The sequence below is a fragment of the Saccopteryx bilineata genome, chromosome 3, assembly GCF_036850765.1.
Source record: "Saccopteryx bilineata isolate mSacBil1 chromosome 3, mSacBil1_pri_phased_curated, whole genome shotgun sequence".
NCBI classification, from domain to species: Eukaryota; Metazoa; Chordata; class Mammalia; order Chiroptera; family Emballonuridae; genus Saccopteryx; species Saccopteryx bilineata.
In genome coordinates this window covers 64,597,110-64,620,318 of record NC_089492.1, presented here as the reverse complement: position 1 = coordinate 64,620,318, position 23,209 = coordinate 64,597,110, and the positions used below count along the sequence as shown (strand labels likewise).

The window sequence follows — 23,209 nt, the reverse complement described above, 5'->3', positions numbered from 1 at the left end:
TTTATTTTAGATTCAGTTGTTGATAAATATGTATTTATTGCCATTTTATTATTCATATTTTTATCTTTATTTTTTCTTCTTTTTAAAGAAGATCCTTTAACATTTTATATAATATAGTCATCCCTCGCCATATCGCAGTTCACTTTTCGTGGTCTCACTGTATTGCAGATTTTTTTTTTTTTTTTTTTTTTTTTTTAAATTTTTATTTATTTATTCATTTTAGAGAGGAGGGGGGAGATAGATAGATAGAGAGAGAGAGATTGAGAGAGAGAGAGAGAGAGAGAGAGAGAGAAGGGGGAGGAGCAGGAAGCATCAACTCCCATATGTGCCTTGACCAGGCAAGCCCAGGGTTTTGAACCGGCAACCTCAGTGTTTCTAGGTTGACGCTTTATCCACTGCGCCACCACAGGTCAGGCTGTATTGCAGATTTTTTAATTGTATATAACTAATTTTGTACTGCAGATTTTTGGCTATATCACGGGATTTTGTGTTGTATAGTTATTTTTTTAATGTTAAAATTACATGGGTTTAAGAGTGTAGAAAGTGTTTAATGGCATAGGAAGTGTTTATAAGAGTGTGGGAAAGGTTTATAAGAGTGTAGGGAGGGTTTATAAAGCCTTAAAAATATATAAATAATAAATAAATATAAGGTCGCTACTTCGCAGATTTTTGCCTATTGCAGGGGGGTTCTGGAACCTAACCCCTGTGATAGATGAGGGACCACTGTACTGGTCTGGTGGTCATGAGCTCCTTTAGCTTTTTCTTGCCTGGGAAGCTCTTTATATGTCTTTTGATTCTAAATGATAGCTTTGCTGGGTAGAGTAATTTTGGTTGTAGGTCCTTGCTTTTCATTACTTTAAATATTTCTTGACACTCCTTTCTGGCCTGCAAAGTTTCTGTTGAGAAATCTTATAGTCTTATAGAAGCTTGCTTATAGGTAATTAACTGATTTTCTCTTATTGCTTTTAACATTCTCTTTTTGTCTTTAACCTTTTACATTTTAATTATGATGTGTCTTGACGTGGGCCTCTTTGGGTTCATCTTTTTTGGGACTCTGTGCTTCCTGGACTTGTATATCTATTTCCTTAACTAGGTTAGGGAAGTGTTCTCTCATTATTTATTCAAATAAGTTTTCAATTCCTCGCTCTTTTTCCTCCTTCCAGCACCTCCATGATGTGAATGTTGGTATACCTAAAGTTGTCCCAGAGGCTTCTTAACTATCTTTTTATTTTATTTATGTATGTATGTATGTATGTATGTATGTATGTATGTATTTAGTATTTTTCTGAAGTGAGAAGCCAGGAAGCAAAGAGGCAGACTCCTGCATGCACCCGACCAGGATCCACCCCGGCAAGCTCGCTAGGGGCGATGCTCTGCTCATCTGGGGTGTTGCTCCATTGCAACCAGAGCCATTCTAGCACCTGAGGCGGAGGCCATGGAGTCATCCTCAGTGCCCAGGCCAACTTTGCTCCAATAGAGCCTTGGCTGTGGGAGGGGAAAAGAAAGATAGAAAGGAGAAAGGGAAGGGTGGAGAAGCAGATGGGTGCTTCTTCTGTGTTCCCTGGCTGGGAATTGAACCTGGGACTTCCAAACACCAGGCTGATGCTCTACCACTGAGCCAACTGGCCAGGGCTTTCTTACATTATCTTTATTTTTTAAAATTCTTTCTTCTTTTTGCTGTTCTGATTGGGTGTTTTTTGCTTCCTTATATTCCAAATTGCTGATTTCATTCTTCGCTTGAGGTATTCTGCTATTGATTCCTTGTAAATTATTCTTCATTTCAGTTAGTGTATTTTTCATTTCTGACTTTCTTTTTTATGATTTCTATGTCATTTTTTATGCTTATTATGTCTTTGTTGAAGTTCTAAGTTCCTTGAACATCCTTATAACCATTGTTTTGAACTCTGTATCTAGCAGTTTGCTTGCCTTCATTTTGTTTAGTTCTTTTTCTAGAGATTTCTGTTTCATTTGGAACATGTTCCTTTGTTTCTGCTTTTTGGCTGCTTCCTTGTGTTTGTTTCTTTTGTTTGTTTTTATTTTTTCTTCTTTCCCCTGTGTGCTTTTTATGTATTAGGTAGAGCTGCTGTGTTTCCTAGACTTGGTAGAGTAGCCTTGTGTAGTAGGTGTTCTGTAGGGCCCAATAGCACAGCCTCTCCAGTCATCTGAGCTGGGTGCTCCAGGTGCACCCCTGTGTGGGCTGTGTGTACTATCCTGTTGTAGCTGAGCCTTGTTTGTTGGCATCACTGGGAAGGATTGACCCTCAGGCTGATGAGATTTAAGGACTTGTTGCGACTACAGTGGAGAAGCTGCTGTGCAGGAGTTGACCCTTCAGAGCAGGACTTGCTTCAGTGGGGCTTTGGTGCTCACCGAGTCTGCCCCTTAAGTGTGTCGCTCATGGAGGTGGTAGGGTTGTACTCCAGAGTGCTTTTGAAAATGTCCACAGGTGCATTGGCTTTGGGACCTCCCAGGATGTGCAAAGTCAGTTACTGTTTGTGCCCTGCCTGGGGCCATTCCACACAAGCTACAGAGTGATGTGCAGGTGGCTACTACCTGTACTATACTTGGTGGTGCCCAGGAGAGGCCAAGCTGTGAACCAAAGCCAGCTGTCACTAGTGCCAGGCTTGGGACCAACTAGCAAGAGGTGTGGGGTATGCAGAGGCTAGATGATGCTTGTTTGAGAGGTTTTGGAAAGTCCTAAGTGTGACCCAAGACAGGTTAGTTGTTTGGAAAAGCCACTGAAAATGGCTTGGGTGGGCTGGGGTCTAAGGGAATCACTTAGGCAGTGAACAGTGTGAGCCAGGTTAATGGAAACCGGAATATGATGCCTGTCTGTCAGCTCTCTGGGGGACAGAGGGTGTCTCATAAAAGGAACAATGGCCTCTGCCAGTACTTTGGCAGAAATCCACCTCTTCCCCTGACCCCCAGCTCTTGCCCTGATGCCCCATGATCCAATTTCTTCCTGTATGTTCCTGTTTTGTTTTGTTTTTCAAGCTGCTGCCGCAGTGGTGGAGCTCAGAGCGGGTGAGTCTCTGTGCAGGACCTTCAAGAGGAGTTGCCTTGGAATCCAGCAACCTGCTGTCTCTCCCTTAGCCATAGTCCCCATTGGTTTTTACAGCCAAAAGTTATGGAGTCTTCTCTTCCTGGTACTGGATCCCTGGGCTGAGAGGCTGGGACCTCTTACTCCTCAGAGGGCACCTCCGCAGCTGACATGTCCCTCACAATTTTAATCTACCACACATGGGTGTGGGACCAGGCCATTGCTCATCTCTGCCCCTCCTATCAGGCTTGACGTGGCTTCTTTAATTGTAGGACTTCTATGCAGCTAGATTTCAGGTGCTTCTGAATGATAATTGTTCTGTAGTATAGTAATTTTGATGAGGTGGTCAGAGAGTGTGAGTACTCTATCTATGCTGCTACCTTGATCAGAAGTCAATATTATTATTGTTATCGTCATCATTATTATATGTAGGAGTTACTAGATCATGAATTGACTATAAAATAAGGCTTCATTTATTTATTATTAATTATTTTTAGAGTTTGAGATGTTTCTACATAAGGTTTCTTTAGTCCTGGTAAATTCGTTGTTCTTTTAAACTTTAACACTTAAATAATTTAACTGATATATAATGCACATCTCCCATGTATGTAGGTTTAGTTCTTTCTTGATAACTTGAGGGGGGTCATCATTTGTAAACATCTTTTAAGTACCATGTAGTACTACTATAGCAATGCCTTTAGAGTTTAAAATATTTTTTTTAATTTTTACTGATTTTTAGAGAGAGAAGGAGGGAGGGAGACAGAAAGAGAAAGAGAAAGATCAATTTATTGTTCTACTTATTTATGCATTCATTGGTTGTTTCTTGTACGTGTGGTGACTGGGAATTGAACCTGCAACCTTGGTGTGTGGGGTGGATGCTCTAACCTTTTTTTAAAATTGTGTAGAGATATGTACTGCTCTACTATATAAATCCAGACTGCTGTGCTGTTTGAGTTCTTTTATCTGTTTTGTATAGTTTTCTGTATACTTACTTTTATTTCTCAACTTTCTATACATTTTTTATGGGCAGTATTTGTATTATAGCTTTGCTGCTTGCTGTATTATAAGGCATAGTGTAGAAACAAACACTTTAATTTCAAGTATGTATTTTTTTATTTATAGTCTAAGCCTGGCCACTACTAAAAAGAATTAGGACATAGGCATGTAAAATAAATATTACATATTTAAAGAATGCTGTTGAATACATTTTTCTTAAAGATTTTGTTTTTGAGGTTGTGAGGCATAAGTTTGCTTTCTGGAGGAAAATTGTTCAATAATAAAATCATCTAAATTCTTTCAGAATCGTTCTGATTTTCAGTGCCAGCATCGGTGGCAGAAAGTTTTAAATCCAGAATTGATAAAGGGTCCCTGGACTAAAGAAGAAGATCAGAGGGTAATATGTTCATATTCTTTTTGTTTCCCTGTGTAAGTGGGTTAGTTGTTTTCTTCCTAATACATTGTTTTGACACATAAAGTATAAGTTTAAATCAATTTGATTTTTTTTTTAAGTGAGAGACAGAGAGACAGACTCCCACATGCACCCCCACTGGGATCCACAGGGCAGGACCCCTGTGGAAAGATGTTCTGCCCATCTGGGGCTGTTACTCTGTTGCTCAGCAACCGAGCTATTTTAGCACTTGAGGCGAGGCCATGGTGCCATCCTCAGCACCTAGGGCCAACTTGATCAAACCATTTGAGCCATGGCTGGGGGAGGGGGAAGAAGTGGGGCAGGGTGAGGGGTGGAGAAGTAGATGGTCTCTTTTCCTGTGTGCCCTGACTGGGAATCAAATCCAGGATTTCCATGCTTGGGCTGATGCTCTACCGTTGAGCCAACTAGCCAGGGCCTTAATTTGATTTTGTTCTTTGGATGCTGCTTGCATAAGAATTATAAGTTATGTCTTGAAATGTAGTTTTTAATGAATTGAGTTAAACCAAGTATATATGGTATTTTCTTTGAGAGTTTGGTTTGTGGAAGTAAAAAATACTCAGTTTAGTACCTTGTTTAGAGCTTAAGTTAGTACCATTCAGAGTATAGTTTCTTTTTGAAAATTGAATTAACATTTTTAAGACAATTTAATTTTATTTTATCTGATAACATTATATGTAAGGAAATCATTCTCAACTTTCCCTTTTGACCTATAATGAGACCCCAAATAAGATAGATATCAAAGCATCATGCTTCCACAGGGTTGGATGATTTAAAAACTAATATAACTCTTTGTATTACAAAAGTCTGAAAAGAATGGGAGAGTTTCTGTCCTCCACTTTGAATTACTCTTTAGTTCATGTTCTTTCTGGCATAAAACAGTTAATGTAGTTGGAGAATTAGAGCATTTTTACTATCATTCAAAAAAATTAGTTTATTAAACTCAGAACTGATTTAATTTACTTCATGGCTAATGGTAAGTTTTAAAATGTGCTCTAGATCCTTTCAGTTTGAGAAAGGAAGAAATGAAAAGACAGTAACTGTAGCTCCTTCCTGCTTCCAAATTGATCTATTTGACTTTCAGCTGAGGCTTTTCTTTTCTTTTTATATTTTTAGCCAAAGAGAGAGGAACAGACAGGGGCAGACAGACAGGAAGGGAGATGACAAGCACCTTAGTTGTTCATTGATTGCTTTCTCATATGTGCCTGGACTGGAGGGCTCCAGCCGAGCCAGTGACCCCAATGACTATTGGGTCATATCTATGATCCCACGCGAAGTTGGCAACCCCACGCTCAAGCTGGTGAGCCTGCGCTCCAGCAGGGCACTTCTGGGTTTCGAACCTGGGTTCTCGCATCCCAGGCTGATGCTCTATCCACTGTGCCACCACCTGGTCAGGCTGAAGCTTTTCTTTTTTAAGATGTAAGATTAGAAAATGCATAAGTCTCAACATTTTTACTGCCATTTCAAATTATTTGTATGAAAACAATTTAGCTTACAAGTCACTCTAATTAATACCTTATATTTTAGATAAGTTTGGGGTCAAGTTTTGAACTTGACAAATACTGAAGGAGTATTTATTAGTAAAATTGCTTTTTTAAGTTGTAGTTGTGGCTTGGATTTTAATGCATTTTTTAAAAAAGTATTTGTGAGTCATGTTCTTAATATTCTGTCAAGGTAATGCTTTTTTAAACTCTATTTTTCTATTTCTTAGGTTATTGAATTAGTTCAGAAATATGGCCCAAAAAGATGGTCTTTAATTGCAAAACATTTAAAAGGAAGAATAGGCAAGCAGTGTAGAGAAAGATGGCATAATCACCTGAATCCTGAGGTAAAGAAATCTTCCTGGACAGAAGAAGAGGACAGGATCATTTATGAAGCACATAAGCGGTTGGGAAATCGTTGGGCAGAAATTGCCAAACTACTTCCTGGAAGGTGCTTATATAAATGTATATATATTTTCTGTACTTAAACTTGATACTTTATTATGTTACTATTAAATATATTTGTAAATACCCCATGACTTTTTTATTGATAATTAAAATTTAGACTGTATAATATATGCAACCCTTTGAAACTATTTGTAATATATCTGTGATAAGGGATGTTACTTTTAAATGATATATTTAATAGTAGTGATTTGTGCCATAAAATGATAGATCTTTGGATTATGAACATTTACTTCACTCCCCAAATGATGTTTAAATATCTGTGCCAATTAGGCAGACTTTCTTTGTATAAACTTGGTTGAAATGAAATCTAAATTGAAGAGATTTCTTTTGTATTGGATTCTATGCATAAGCCCAGGAAATAACAAATATACTGGTTGAAATAAACTGCTATGAAAGTGTTAAGAGAAAATTCAGTTTTTAATTATGATGTGATTCAAATCATGGGAGTAAGTGTGTATATCCACTTGGCTAAAGTATAGACTTCCCTTGGGCAGTGATGTGCTGTGTACACCATACATCACAGTGGTTCAGATGTTTCCTAATAATACAAAAGACCAACAACCTTGGGAAAATCCATATCTCACTTAGAAGATACGCATTTTTTTATTGTTGTAATCTCTATCTGTATATACTCCATTGTTCATAAAATGATTTTATATATATTCTTAATTAATCTTTATATACTGTACTTGTGAAACACACAAACATTGCTGTCTTCATAGATATGGAAATTAAAGCACAGTATTAAGTTGTTTTTTTTTCAAGTTACTGAACCCGGTCTAGGAACTTTTGTTGGTTTTGATCTCATACATCATTTTACTATCCATAGAACCTAGCTTAGTGTCTCAACATAAGTTAGGTTCTCCATAAATGTTTGTAGATTTTATTAGGGATGGAATTTACACTACAAGTATTTATAGATTGAAGATTTACATTTATTTAAAGGACACGTAGCTGAAAAGGGAGCCCATGTACTTTCTTTCATAGGTATTTTGTTTTAAGAAGTGACAAAGAATACTGGGATTCTGTATTTTGTGATTGCTTTTCAAGACCATATTTGTTCCTGGCTTCAAGGTCTTTGTCCTTGCTATGCCTTTAATATGGAATGCTCTTTTTTTCTGTTTGTGTATGGCTGGTTCATTCTTGTCATTCAGATCTTAGCTTCACTCTCACCTCCCAGAGGCCTTCCTAATCAAAATTACCCTTGTTACTCATTTTTCTTATCCTACTTTAATGATCTGTGTTGCACTGATGGTTCTTATCATATATTTAGTTTTTTTTTCTATTTTTCCCTCCTTTTGTTCTGCTGCATTTCTAATAAGAATGCAAATTCCATGAGAGAGGGTCTTTCTTTTTCTTTTTTTTTTTTTTTTACATAGGCAGAGATAGACAGGGACAGACAGACAGGAACGGAGAGAGAGATGAGAAGCATCAATCATTAGTTTCTCGTTGTGCGTTGTGACTTCTTAGTTGTTCATTGATTGCTTTTTCATATGTGCCTTGACCGCGGGCCTTCAGCAGACCGAGTAACCCCTTGCTGGAGCCAGAGACCTTGGGTCCAAGCTGGTGAGCTTTTTTGCTCAAGTCAGATGAGCCCGCGCTCAAGCTGGCGACCTCGGGGTCTTGAACCTGGGTCCTTCCGCATCCTAGTCCGATGCTCTATCCACTGCGCCACCTCCTGGTCAGGCGAGAGGGTCTTTCTTTGTCTTATTTATTGCTGTATATCTAGTGCACTGATCTGTGCCTGATATATAGGCAAAAAGTTTTTTAATTTAAAAAGTATCCAATTTTACATAAACATAAAATGCATTTTGTACATTTTATACAGTATTAGAATTTGTGAAATCCTCTTTCTCTTTTAAAATTGTACACTTTCATTTCATAGGACTGATAATTCTATCAAAAACCATTGGAATTCTACTATGAGAAGAAAGGTGGAACAAGAGGGATACTTACAAGATGGAATAAAATTAGAGCGATCTTCATCTAAACTTCAACACAAACCTTGTGGAACAATGGACCATTTGCAAACCCAGAATCAGTTTTACATACCTGTTCAGGCACATATTTTTAATACCTTTATTATTTTTAAAATTTCTTTAGTTGCTATATGGGAAGGTGTTTGGTTTCTTAATAGGACAAATATAACATATAAAGGGGAATAGACATTTGAAAAATTATTCTATAACTTCTGTTAAACAATTAGTGAAGATTATTCATTACTTGTTTTGATTGATAAATATTTTGTGAAAAACTCATTAAAATGTTTCTGTTTATACGTAATTTTTATGTTTTCTAGTTAAAAAACTTAGTATGTACATTTCTTAATACTATCAGTCTTTGAATCTTCATTTATGATTCAAAGCTAATGGTTATTGGTGCTTTAACATCTATTGTAGTTTTTTAAAAATTTTGTGTAATTGTAGTATTCCTTATTTCTAAGATGTAAGTGTATATTAAATGGTTTAAAGGAGAAAATAGTAAAATATCATTCAAGCCATCTTTGGAGGATGTGGTAAATAATTGGTTCTTTGATGACATTCAGTTTTGTTTCTCCCCTACTAACCAACCAATTGAGTGACTTCAGTCTTACTTAAAAAGATTCATTGGAGATTACCCAAATTCATAATGGGGCAAGCTCCATTTTCCTTACAGTGCATTTTCTACCTGTAAGAAATTAGTAGGAGTTTTCATAAGGTTCATTTTATATTATCTAGCTGTCATACTATTTTTGGTTATTGTCACAAACAATGTAAAGATTAAGTCAGGACTTAACAGCATCTAACAAAAGACAAAATTTGATAAGGTGTTAAAAATTTATGCTTAGTATGCCTCAAAATTGATTTTATTCCATTAAATGGACATTTAAAGGACATAATTTGGAAGAATCAAAGTAATGACATCTTAATTTACAAATAGGAAGACATATAAGACCTAGTTATCTGTGGATACTCAAATCCCTTAAGGTTTTTGTTGTTTGTTTCTTTACATTTTTCCTTAGAGTCCTAGATTTCAGCAGCATAAACTGAAACATTCTGCTTCTATCTTAGGTTATTTAAATTTATTTTTTTAACTCATAGATAATTTTAAAGATTATTTGGGACCAAAGTAGTATTTAAGTCTCAAAATATTTTGGGAAGATAAGGTTATTTCTTGTACTTCAAGAATTGTTTCCCTTTTAATCTTGAAAGATGTATACATAGTTTACTTAAACTAATAAAATTATAATTTGAATTTTACTTGAAAAATGGATTAATTTGAAATACTGTCACAGACTTCAGTGAAGAATTTGAGAAAGATACATTTTTAATCTATTGGCATTACCAAGTTGAGAGATAACTGATGCTAACTAAGTTGTGTGAAAATTTAAGTTTAATGTTAGAAGTTATGCATAATGATTCTACATTAGATAGTTATTTAGGTAGGCCATTATGGAAAATATACAATATTTAGATTTATTAGATTTTAAGGTTCTTAAAAATACCTTCTTATATTTTTTTCTACCACTGCATGCTAAACTTCAAAATTCTTATGACAGATGATTTAGAAAAGCAGAATAATTCTTAATCTATTGTCAGAGTATTAAAAATATACATGAATGATTCTGATTTTTTTCTAAGAGGAACAATAGAAGAAGCCTCTATTTGTGGTGGTAGGAGTAATAGAGGTGAATGTTGAAAAATTTGCTTTAGTCTCCATCTCAGTGAGTGCATCATAAGAACTAACCCCTTCCTCTGAAAGATAGGAACACAATTACTTTGTCTTCTTCAGGAAATAGAATAGTCCTAACAGCAGACTTAAAAAGAAATTGGTGGATATTGTAGTTAATAGAGTTATTGGCTGATAAATCTAGGCCAAGTAATTTTTATATTTCATCTAGAAGACAGATCTTTCCTAAGTGGTTAGACTTACTTAATCAGTAGACCCTAAGAACAGAGATGTAATTAATGGATAAACTATTGTTAGTATGGATGTTCAAAGTTAACAAATACTTTCTGAGTTGTTAATGTTGCTATTTTATCAAGAGTTTTTGTGTGTTGTCTCAGATTTTAAAGTGTTATTTACAATATTAATGATTTAATTACTTTTTAGATCCCAGGCTATCAGTATTTGTCACCTGAAGGCAACTGTATAGAACATGTTCAGACTTCTGCCTTTATTCAGGTAACTTTTTATTTATAATAAAACAGGAAACACTTTCAAACATATTTTTGAATGTCTAATACTGTGTTTCCTTATCTTTAAAACTAGATATTATCTGTCCTATTTACTTTGAGTATTATAACATTAAAGGAGAAAGTTTGTTAAGTGGGTTTGAGAAACATAAACTGTACAGATGTAAAGTGCTTGATAACTCCAGCAAGATGATTCTTTTCCAACTTAATGCATTCAGGTTGTGAATGGACATATTTTTACTAAATTGGTTAAAAATATGTATTGAGTCAATATATTAAAACGTACTCCAAAAATTAAATTTTAAATTGACATACTACAGATAATGCAGTATACATTTTTTTATACATTTAAATTTCCTAAATCTCTTCTGTTAAAATGTAAATATTCATCATCACCTCTTTAGATAACAGAGGGATTGTGATACTGGGTATTTTGGACTTAGTAGTATTAAGCTTTAGAGAAAATAGATTTTATGTTGTGTAGAAGATAAATTTTAGAACACTAATAATAAAGCAATTATGTAAATAGCCTGTTTTCTCTTTTCTTTAAACTTATTTTAGCAACCCTTTGTTGATGAAGATCCTGATAAGGAAAAAAAAATAAAGGAACTTGAGTTGCTTCTTATGTCAGCTGAGAATGAAGTTAGAAGAAAGCGAGTTCCCTCGGTAAGAACTTAGGTTGTTTAAATTTTATTGCTAGAATTTTTTATATGCTTTTATAGTTTTTATCAGCATTGACTGTCACAAGAAGAAGAAAGCATATTCACAATGTCTTCAGATTTTAATATACAGACTAATAATAGTCTTTCTAATTTGCAACTTTGAGGTTGCCTGATTTTGATATCCATTTCTTGGAACATACTGTACAATGTTCAGTATTAAGCTTCCTGAGCCATAAATGTCAAGCAGACGTAAGGTATAATCTCTGATATATATTTGCGGAAATGATGTGTAGTTTAGATTAGACTTTGGTTTTATTTTAGACATTTTATGTAATTATGGCTTTAATAGAAAAAGCTTGAAAATTAATTAAATAGATGTGTAAAGATTTATGTGCTCCCAAATTACTTTTATTCTTTGAACTTTTTAAAATTTACTATATTTAGAATTGAATTCACTAAATTGGGAAAAGTAATAACATTAAAAATATAGAGATGCCTGACCTGTGGTGGCGCAGTGGATGGAGCGTTGACCTGGAAATGCTGAGGTTGCGGGTTTGAAACCCTGGGCTTGCCTGGTCAAGGCACGTATGGGAGTTGATGCTTCCAGCTCCTCCCCCTAGTTTTTTTTTATAAAAAAAAAAGAAAAAAAAATATAGAGAAAAGAACCATTAGATTTTATGCTCTCTAAAGAAGTTTTTTTTTGTGTGTGACAGAGACAGAGAGAGGGACAGATAGGGACAGACAGACAGGAAGGGAGAAAGATGAGAAGCATCAATTCTTCATTGCAGCACCTTAGTTATTCATTGATTGCTTTCTTATATGTGCCTTGACCTGGGGGTCTACAGCAGAGCGAGTGACCCCCTTGCTTACGCAGATGGTTTATTGTTAGGGATTCAGATTCAGGTGTGTATGATTGCAGCCCTGTGGTTTTTCCAGTGGGCCCAGTGATCTGCCTTTTTGCAACTTTTCCTACCTACAAACCCAGTTGAAATGCATATGGTTTGAAAGCTCTCTTCAGAAAGTGATCGTTATCTCTGTGCTAATGAAACAAAGTTGCTTTAATTTCTTATAATTTTTAGGAAACTTTAAAACAGGTGGAACTTATTTTGCAACAGTGTTGAAACTTGTTTTTTTTTTTACCTTACTTAACTAGAAACATTTTGTTATTGTGACTCTCTAGCACATTCTAGCGATTTTTATTTTTAATAGTAATAGGTACCATTTATTGAGTGCTTCCTGTGGACTGGGGCAGTGTGCTCTCTAAAATACAGTAGTTACTAGCCATATTTAACTTTAAATAAAATTAAAAAATTTAGCTCTTCAGTTGTACTAGCCACATTTTGGTTGCTTATATAGTTAATGACTTCCATACTGAGCTGCTTCAGATGTAGACATTTTTATCACCTCAGAAAGTTGGGGTTTTTGTTTTTGTTTTTGTTTTTCACCTCAGAAAGTTTTATTGGACAGTGTAAATACACTTTATAGTAATATATTTTTCTTTTTCCTTTTTCTCCAGTATGAGTTATAATTAACACACAGCACTGTATATGTTTAAGGAGTACAGCATAATGATTACTCTCTAAGTTGAGTTAACAACTATCATCTCATGTAGGTGCAAACAAAACAAAAGAAAACAAAACTGGTTTTTCCTTGTGATAAGAACTCTTAGGATTTACTCTTTAACAACTTTCAATTACATATTGTTTCTTAATCATGACTCTTGAGGATCTCTTTTCTTGTTTTGTATTACAAAACACCAGGAAACTAAGCTTAAAAGATAAGTAAATTGCTCAGTGTATATCACTAAAGAAAGAAAGAAAAATGGCACAGTTCCTGACTTCAATGGATTTACTCTGCAGTGGGAACAGAAACAGGAGAAAGGATATAGCGTGATAAAATAAGTTGCAAAGTTTTTTTTTTTGTTTTTTTTTTCATTTTTCTGAAGCTGGAAACGGGGAGAGACAGTCAGACAGACTCCCGCATGCGCCCGACCGGGATCCACCTGGCATGCCTACCAGGGGCGATGCTCTGCCCACCAGGGGGCGATGCTCTGCCCATCCTGGGCGTCGCCATGTTGCGACCAGAGCCACTCTAGCGCCTGAGGCAGAGGCCACAGAGCCATCCCCAGCGCCCGGGCCATCCTTGCTCCAGTGGAGCCCCGGCTGCGGGAGGGGAAGAGAGAGACAGAGAGGAAAGCGCGGCGGAGGGGTGGAGAAGCAAATGGGCGCCTCTCCCATGTGCCCTGGCCGGGAATCGAACCCGGGTCCTCCGCACGCCAGGCCGACGCTCTACCGCTGAGCCAACCGGCCAGGGCCAAGTTGCAAAGTTTTATGGGAGCACATAGGAGAGGTGCCTAACTGAGAGTTAAATAGTCAGGGAAGGGTTCCTGGAAGAAATTCTACTTGAATTCAATCTTGAAAGACAGGTAATGATTATAAATGAACTAATCATTATTATAAAAGGAACAGGTGAAAGTGTAGTCAGATGGATTATCTTAAATGAGGAATGGGAATTTTCTCTGGTCAGTATGTAGGACAGCATTCGGGATAAAGGAAGCAACAGTATGTGCAAAGGCACTCCAGGGTAGAAGACTAACTCACCAGGGAACTGCAAGTACTATATTTGGGGTATGCCCTGGGAGGAGGAAACATCAGGAGATAAAGTTTGAAAGGTAGAGGCTAGACTCTAGGAATAAGGATTTGATGGTCTCTATATATGGTTGTTTTTATCTCACCATTTTATAAATTTTATAAATTTAAAAGTAAATTTAGTTAGAAAAAAGAAATAGTCGATGTGAAGTTTAAAGAAAAAATATATTAATTTTGAGGAAAGACATTATATTTGCTACTGTATTTTTAGCTGAAATGTTTTAAAGTATGTTGTTCTAGAAAAAAACTCTTCTTGGAGCAGTGAACACACAATAAAATATACAGATGATTTATTATGGAATTGTACACCTGAAACATATAATTTTATTAACTAGTATCACCATGATAAATTGAATAAATTAAATTATTCTGAGGGCAGTTTCCAAAGTCATATAAAAACAACTCTTAGTTAAAATAAAAATGTATGCTTAAGTTAAGTATGACAAATAATATTCAAATCTCTTTTGTACTTTTAGCAGCCTGGAACCTTTTCTAGCTGGTCTGGTAGTTTGCTTATGGATGATAGCACCTCTAATACCCTAAATAGCCTCGAGGACCACACTAGTGAAATTTACAGTATGGATGAAAATCAGACCATGAGTGCTCAGCAGAATTCACCCACAAAGTTCCTGGCCGTAGAGGCAAATGCTGTGCTGTCTTCTCTGCAGACCATCCCAGAATTTGCAGAAACTCTAGAACTTATTGAAGCTGTAAGTTTGAAATTGTGAGATTATCAAAAAACTCAATTTTATTTATATGGTTTCATGTTTAGAGACTCAGTTTAGTGGACACATACCAGTTTTATGTTAAGCATTACTTTGTATGTCATGCTTAATTTCCTTCGCTTTTGCAGTGAATTCTGGAAAGAAATATATAAATCTCAACTATGTAACTTGTATAAAATTAAAAATATTTTTTTAATTTAAGAATTTATTCCTTGTTACACTAGTTATAAAAATGTATTAGAGATAGCTGGGAACTAGAGAAAACTGTAGGAAAGAAAATGAAAATCTTCCATAAACCAAGTTAACAATTTGATGTATTTCCTTTATATATAGAACTTGTGTTCTTTTTATTTTTCTCTGTATTTTTCTGAAGCCGGAAATGGGGAGAGACAGTCAGACAGACTCCTGCATGTGCCCAACTGGGATCCACCCGGCACGCCCACTAGGGGGGTGATGCTCTGCCCCTCCGGGGCCTGGCTCTGCTGTGACCAGAGCCACTCTAGCGCCTGGGGCAGAGGCTGAGGAGCCATCCCCAGCGCCCGGGCCATCTTTGCCCCAGTGGAGCCTCGGCTGCGGGAGGGGAATAGAGAGACAGAGAGGAAGGAGAGGGGGAGGGGTGGAGAAGCAGATGGGCGCTTCTCCTGTGTGCCCTGGCTGGGAATCGAACCTGGGACTTCTGCACGCCAGGCCGATGCTCTACCACTGAGCCAACCGGCCAGGGCCTAGAACTTGTGTTCTATATATAAAAGCACAATTTTTCTCTCTCTCTCTCTCTATATATATATTTTTAATTTTTTTTTGTCTTTTTCCGAAATGAGAAGGGGGTGGTGGCAGACAGACAGACTGCCGTATGCACCCGACCAGGATCTACTTGGCATGCCCACCAGGGGGCAATGCTCTGCCCATCTGGGGCGTTGCTTCGTTGTGACTGGAGCCATTCTAGTGCCTGAGGTGGAGGCCATGGAGCCATCCCCAGCACCCGGGCTAACTTTGCTCTCATGGAGTCCTGGCTGAGGGAGGGGAAGAGAGAGATAGAGAGAAAGGAAAGGGGGAAGAGTGGAGAAGCAGATGGGCACTTCTCCTGTGTGCCCTGGCCGGGAATCGAACCCGGGACTTCCACACGCCGGGCCGATGCTCTACCACTGAGCCAACCGGCCAGGGCCCAATTTTCATATATTTTTAAAGCCAAATATACACTTATATTTGTAGATTGTTTGATATGTTATATCACAGGCATGCATCTTTACTTAACTGGTTTTTTTTTATTTGAATGTTAATTGCTTCACAGTATTCTATCATATGAATGTAAGAATATACTATTATTGGATATTTAAATGGTATCCAATTTTTTATTAAAAATTGCAGAACATATTATGTAAAGCTTTGTGCAAAATTATGATTATGTCCTTAGGTTAAATTGAATTTGTAGATCAAACTATATGACCATTTTGAAGACGTACTATACACATTGCCTAATGATTTTTTAGAATTTGGTAGTATTTTTCTGATGTTGAATACAGTGACGTTTTATGATGAGTTGGTCTCTTTGATCATTTTAAATAATTTTTTCCTTTATTTAAAATACCTTGACAGTAAGCTTCAGCTACTGAGTTAAATGGAATTTAGTTTGGAATATTCTAAAATGGAGTCATAATAAAATCATAATCTGTTCCTGTTAAACAAAAGATGAACAAGAAAAAGAAAGCCTTTTTCTATTGATAAAAATAAGTAGTTAATTATCTGTGGAAATCACCCTAAGTTCAAGATCAGATTTAACTAGGTTACATAATTAACTTAAAGAATTTAATATATTGCAGGATCCTGTAGCATGGAGTGATGTTACCAGCTTTGATCTTACTGATGCTGTTGCTTCTCCTGTCAAGTCCACTCCGGTTAAACTAATGCGAATCCAACACAACGAAGGCACCATGGAATGTCAATTTAACGTCAGCCTTGTACTTGAAGGGAAAAAGAACAGTTGTGGTGCAGAAAGTGAGGCTGTTCCTTTACCATCACCAAATGTGGCCAAGTTTAGTACTCCACCGACCATCCTCAGAAAGAGGAGAAGAACACGAGTGGGTCAGTCCCCAGGCAGTGAACTGAGTGACGGCACAGTAGGTGATGGCTGTCACACAGCATTAAAACACACTCCAGTGAAAACACTACCATTTTCTCCTTCACAGGTAGTAGTGTTGTTTCTGTTTGGCTTTCCAAGTGTGAGTAAGCTAGATTAAATCACATCTTTAACATCCTTGCTAGCAGTTCATTGCTTTGATAATCATTATAAAAATGGATAATGTATTCAATTGTATACACGAGCATGCTAAGCTCTGATAATTCAGAAGGTATATCACAAAGTAGTAGTATTAGAGTGTCTTACAATTTTTAGAGCTAAAAGGGGTGTTTTAGATAGGTAGTTCCACATCTTGAATAGGACTATCAGGAAATAGGCCCAGAAAGGCAAAATGATTTGTCCAAATGATCTAATGGCAGACTGAGACTGGTATCAAGTATTCTAACTGTTCAACAGATATCAGGTACATATACGCACAGACAACTGCTCACTGTAAGAATTTCATGTGTCAGAAGATTTTCTAGGATTGTCGGGAGCTATTGGCTTTTTTCTAAGGTTACGTCCCTGGGCAGTGGATATTTATCTTAGGGCAAACAGTAACTCCCTTTCTTAATGAACACTATGTTCTAGGCTTTGTGCTAAACACTTTTATTACAGCATCTCAGTTAATCCTTCTTTAGAAAACCTTAGGAGGTAGGTAAAATGAAATCCAGAAGTTAAGCTAGTTGTCCAAGGTCAATTTATAAGTAAGAAATGAAGCTGGTGTTTGCTGAAAGTGTCCTGACGGAGGTTAAAAGGTTTTGTCAGAAATGAAGGCAGTTTAATGGTCAAATAAACTTGGAGGGTGCTGAGATATTATTATTGGAGGTATTGATGTTAGGAAGATAAAGATCTGGCAGAGCATGATCACTACGTTTTCTAAAAATTGTGCCTTCCTCCCTTTCAGGGAATGTCATTTACATGATGGCAATATGAATAGCACAACATCCCCCCTCCATCCCAGCGCTCTAAATTACAAAACTCCTAGAGGAAGGTGAACTGGTATTGGGCACATTAGCCATTTTCTATTTTTAGAGTTTGGCACATTAGCAATTTTTGTTGAAAGTGTAAATTCTAAGGTGAATAGTGGCTGAGAAAGTGAGGCACAATTATGAAGACCTTATAGCCAATGACAAAGAGCTCGGATCTTACCCTGTAATTGATGGGTATTGCTTCAGGATTTAAAAAGGGGTTGGCTGCTAATCTTCAGATTAAGTATAAATATATGGCAGATATTAGTACCCAAAAGTGATAGAACTATTCATTCCAGTTTATATAGCCTTATAGCAGTTTCCCCTTCTTCCTACCACTGCTAATCTAACAGCTACAAAAATAAATTAGTATTTCACAATTATGTGTAAGTTAGGATCCAATGAGTAAAATGTGTCATTTGGAAAACGAACTGTATTACTAATTTTGACTTCTCGGAGGTTCTGAGCTGTGTTGTAAATAGGCAGATTGGTCAGGCAACTGTATTTCTCATCAGCAAAGCATTATTCTGAATTCAAAGTATTCCCATAAAAAAGTACACTTAAGATCATTTGTTAATAAAGTAATAAAACTTTTTCTCAGTTACACTGTTGTATAGAAACTTACCTTAACACAGAAGCTATTGGTTTCTAGATTCCTATTTGATAATACTGTTTTCAAATTTTTGTACTGTTTTATAACTTTTGAGTATTTGTTAAACAACTATTTCTTGAATGCCTATTATGTGCTAAACACTGCTCTGATTGCTGGGGAGGCAGTTATGAGCAAAACAAAATTTCCTGCTCTCCTGGCGCTTGGTTTCCATGGAGTGGAATGCAAATGTATCACTGGCAATCCTTTTCTAAGAGAAACTGGGGAAATAATTTGAAAATTTTATCAGTTTAATAGTTATACCGGGATTTTGATGTTCTAGAATTGTCTTTAAACTCTTTTTCTTTTTTAGTTTTTCAACACATGCTCTGGAAATGAACAAGTTAATATAGAAAATCCTTCATTTACATCAACTCCTATTTGTGGGCAGAAAGTTCTCATTACTACGCCTCTTCATAAGGAAACAACCCCCAAAGATCAAAAGGAAAATGTAGGGTAAGTAGATATTAAATTATTGTGTTAGAGAAAATGGGAAGCACAGTTTCAAGAGTAGATTAGCTTTTTGTCCATTTATGCATATATCATAATCCCTATCCATATGGGATTTAGAATTGAAAAAAAATCATTACCTATGTTTTATTCCTAGAAACTGAAAACCAGCTAAATACAGTGTAAAACTTTGAAGTCCAGCAAAACAACATTTTTACTGCTTTTTTCTACATTCGCTCTATTTTCCGTTTTAAGATCATTGATTGGAATAAGAATTAGTTTAAGCAGGCATACGTTAAAATAGTCCTGTAATGTTTCAATAAAGCATATGTATATGCAGGAAAATTTTGTGTGTGCTTTTTATCATGACTTTGCTTTCCTTAATTTATATGAAGTCTAATTTTGACTATAATACAAATATCTAAATGATTGGATAGGTTTAGAACACCTACTATTAGAAGATCTATATTGGGTACCACACCAAGGACTCCTACACCTTTTAAGAATGCACTTGCTGCTCAGGAGAAGAAATATGGACCGCTTAGAATTGTGGTATGTGTATTTTTACTTTAAAAAATTTTCCTAATTATAATAAAACACAGATTTTGACTTTTATTCTTGATTTTTAACATTTTTAAAAAGATGTTCACTGAAATTGATAAAATTTTTTATCTTTTGATTTATAAGTTTGAATTTGTATTAATCTTTTTTTTTTTAAATAAATTTTTGCTTGGCTTGTTTTGCATTTTTACTTTCTTTATATTAAGTCATCAGAGAAAGCAAATCAAGTGTCAACAGAGCTCTTAACACTAACACCAACCTCTAGTAGTTTGAGGAGTGGTTATCTAAAGTAGAATAAAGTCATTTTAATATTTTGATATACATAAGCACTTTCCTAATATTTTTTAAACTGACTGATCAGGATATTTCTTTAAGGCTCAGTTTCGTCTTCTGTTTAATGGAGATCACAGAACCCACCTCAAGGGTTACATGTGAAGATAAAAGAGATAATAGATATAAATCTGGTGGGCTAAGTTTCAAGTGGTATATGCTTAATTAGTTGGTGCTATTAAAATAATTTTTTTTTTTTTTTTTTTTACAGAGACAGGGAGAGAGTCAGAGTGAGGGATAGACAGGGACAGACAGACAGGAACGGAGAGATGAGAAGCATCAATCATTAGTTTTTTGTTGCGCATTGCAACACCTTAGTTGTTCATTGATTGCTTTCTCATATGTGCCTTGACCATAGGCCTTCAGCAGACTGAGTAACAACCCCTTTCTTGAGCCAGCGACCTTGGGTCCAAGCTGGTGAATTTTTGCTCAAACCAGATGAGCCCATGCTCAAGCTGGTGACCTCGGGGTCTCGAACCTGGGTCCTCCGCATCCCAGTCTGATGCTCTATCCACTGCGCCACCGCCTGGTCAGGCTAAAATAATTTTAATAATAGTGCTAGGAGTTGTAGTTTATGAGTAGAGAGAGAAGTGTTACCTGTGCTTTCACAACATCTATATATATGTGAAGATAGATCCACATTTCATTCAGTGCTTGCAATGTGCAATATTATTTTTGCCATAAAATTGATTAATTGATTACTTTATTCAACATATGTATTAAGAGGGCTTGGGAGAAAATCAAACCACTAATGAGAAAGTATAAAAGATGGCTTTCTATGTATGGGGAGAAAAAAGAATTGTTATAAAAGACTTCTTTAAAATCCTTTTAAAAACAACTCAGTCACAGCCACTTGCCTTCTTGGAAGAAGATATTCGGGAAGTTTTAAAAGAAGAAACTGGAACGGACATATTCCTCAAAGAAGAGGATGAACCTGCTTACAAAAGCTGCAAACAGGAGGTAACCTTTTAGTATTGTTAATAAAAGCCTTATCATGTCGAAGTGATTTATCATAATGTTTTTATTGCAAATTTATTCTAGCATACGGCTTCTGTGAAGAAAGTCAGAAAATCACTTGTTTTAGATAATTGGGAAAAAGAAGAACCAGGGACTCAACTACTGACTGAAGACATTTCAGACACGCAGGTTTGTAAAGCATTTTTTTTTTTATGGTTGCTTTAGGAGCTAGTGGTTCTTGTTTCTTACTCATTGTGTGGTCAGTTCATTAGAATTTCATATAAAGTTTCCTTTAGTATTACTCTGCCTAATTCAGAAAGAAGCTATTAACTATAGAAACTATTTTATTTACTTCCTTGCTTTTATATTTTTGTTTTGAGAGAAGTTGGAGCTTTCTATTTTGTATGATGACAAAAAATGGTAGTTCTTAAGACTTCAAGTTTCAGTATTTATCTTTACTTCATTTCTGAAATATTTAATATTCCTACATTACTAGAGATTTCACTGGAGCCAGAGCTTTCTCGGAGGGAAATCAAGAGGGCTCCCCCTACCACTTACTCAATAGTCCCTCTCTTGTCTCTGGTTTTCAATTATTTTCCTTTCTTTTTTTTCTCTCTCAGTCAGAAAATATATTTACAACATCTTTATTCATGATACCATTATTGGAAATACATGACAATAGGTGCAACTTGACTTCTGAAAAACAAGATACAAATCCAACCAACAAAACATATACACTTAATAAAAAGAAACCAAACCCTAACATTTCCAAAGTTGTCCCATTGGAAAAGAATCTTCAGGTATGAATTTATAAATATCTTTTAGTGATATTTGTTGTTTATTCAATTATCACTTTGAGCTTACTGATCACAAATTAAGCTTTTTCTTTCTAAATTCAACATTGACTATAACAATAACTAAACATTTATTATTATATTGTCACTCAAACTAGACTTGGGTTTTTGAGGGACTCATTCATCAGGGCACATATAATCTAAACAATTGAAGTTGTAGCCAGAGACTCTTCTGGTGGTTTTCTAAGCACTGTTTTATTTTTATTTTTATCCTCCTTTCTTCCTTCCTTTTTCTTAATTGAATTTATTAGGTTGACATTGGTTAAAATTATATAGGTTTCAGATGTACAATTCTGTAATACATCATCTGTATATTGTGGGTCTACCATTCTAAGTCATCACCATTTATCCTCCTTTACCCTTTTCTACCCCCCATAACCCCTTTGCCCTCTGGTAATCACCATACTGTTGTCTGAGTGTATGAGTTTGTGGGGTTTTGGGGAGGGTTTTTTTGCTCAGTCCCTTCACCTTTTTCACCCAGCCCCACAACCCATCTGTTCTCTGACATCTATCAGTTCTCTGTATCTATGAGTCTGTTTCTATTTTGTTTGCTGGTTTATTTGTTCATTCGTTTCCACATATAAGTGCAATCATAGGGTATTTGTCTTCCTGTGGCTGGCTTATTTCACTTAGCATAATACTCTCCACATGTATTCATGAAGTCGCAAAAGGTAAGATTTCATTATTGTTTACAGCTGAGTAGTAGTCCATTGTGTAAGTACTACAGCTTTTTTATCCACTCATCTACTGATGGATACTTGGGCCACCTCCAAATCTTGGCTATTGTAAATAACAATGCACGTTATCATTTTTTTAAACTAAAGATATCTCAGTCTACTTCTGGCACCTCTTCTCCTATAACAAATAAGTATAGCTCTATCTGCTGTCCTGAAAGGGTATGAGGTTGGAAGCAGTTTCAGCTTGATATTGTTGGTATAATGGTTTCCAGTGAACTTTTTGGCTCAAAGCAATAAAACAAAATCCTTTTTTATTTCTGTTGCTATGCAGCCATTACGTGGCTGCACATAAAGGCTGGGAAATTTTTTCTATGTTATCTAAAGAATTTAACCCTGAGAATTTGAGAGTTCATTGAGGAGGGACCTTTTTTTTTACATCATAATGATTGCAGCTCTAGTGTTCCTGGCATTTAAGTGTTCCTTGAGAACATCTTTGGCGATCAAATATGGCCACCTCTTCTCTGTCTTGAGCCACTGCTCTTCAAAGAGCGTTGTAGTGGCCCTGGCCAGTTGGCTCAGTGTATAGAGCATCAGCCTGCCGGACTCAATTCCCGGTCAGGGCACACATGAGAAGCGACCATCTGCTTCTCTCCCGACCCTCTCTCCTTTGTCTTTCCTCCTATCACAGCCAGTGGCACCATTGGTTCGAGCATTCATCCAGGTGCTAAGGATAGCTCGTTTGGTCTGAGCATTGGCCTCAGGTGCTAAGGATAGCTCCATTGATTTGATCTTTGGCCCCAGATGGGGGTTGCCAGGTGTATCTTGGTCAGAATATATGTGGGAATCTATCTCATTATCTTCTCTCCTCTCACTTAAATAAAGAAGCCTTGCAGCATATTCTCTTAATCAATTTAAAATGATTTACAAGTGTTTAACACAGAGCTTTACAGGAAAATTCATTATAGCAGATCATACCTATAATGTGGTAACCTTTATAATTAGTGCAGAAAACAAATGAAATGTAA

General features: G+C 36.2%; 1 protein-coding gene across 2 annotated transcripts in view; it reads left to right on the top strand.

Annotated features, from left to right (window-relative positions):
* Positions 1–23,209, top strand: part of MYBL1 (MYB proto-oncogene like 1) — a 36,034-nt gene that overhangs the window by 10,754 nt on the left and 2,071 nt on the right. Inside the window, exons 4-15 of one of the 2 annotated variants that reach the window (XM_066264676.1) lie at positions 4,338–4,430; positions 6,175–6,395; positions 8,298–8,472; positions 10,505–10,576; positions 11,149–11,253; positions 14,374–14,607; positions 16,440–16,805; positions 18,669–18,811; positions 19,243–19,357; positions 20,540–20,656; positions 20,738–20,842; positions 21,274–21,453. In XM_066264676.1, the coding sequence (XP_066120773.1) occupies positions 4,338–4,430; positions 6,175–6,395; positions 8,298–8,472; positions 10,505–10,576; positions 11,149–11,253; positions 14,374–14,607; positions 16,440–16,805; positions 18,669–18,811; positions 19,243–19,357; positions 20,540–20,656; positions 20,738–20,842; positions 21,274–21,453 (1,926 nt within the window). The remainder of the gene's footprint in view (positions 1–4,337; positions 4,431–6,174; positions 6,396–8,297; positions 8,473–10,504; positions 10,577–11,148; positions 11,254–14,373; positions 14,608–16,439; positions 16,806–18,668; positions 18,812–19,242; positions 19,358–20,539; positions 20,657–20,737; positions 20,843–21,273; positions 21,454–23,209) is intronic. The other variant, XM_066264677.1, reaches the window with a different exon arrangement.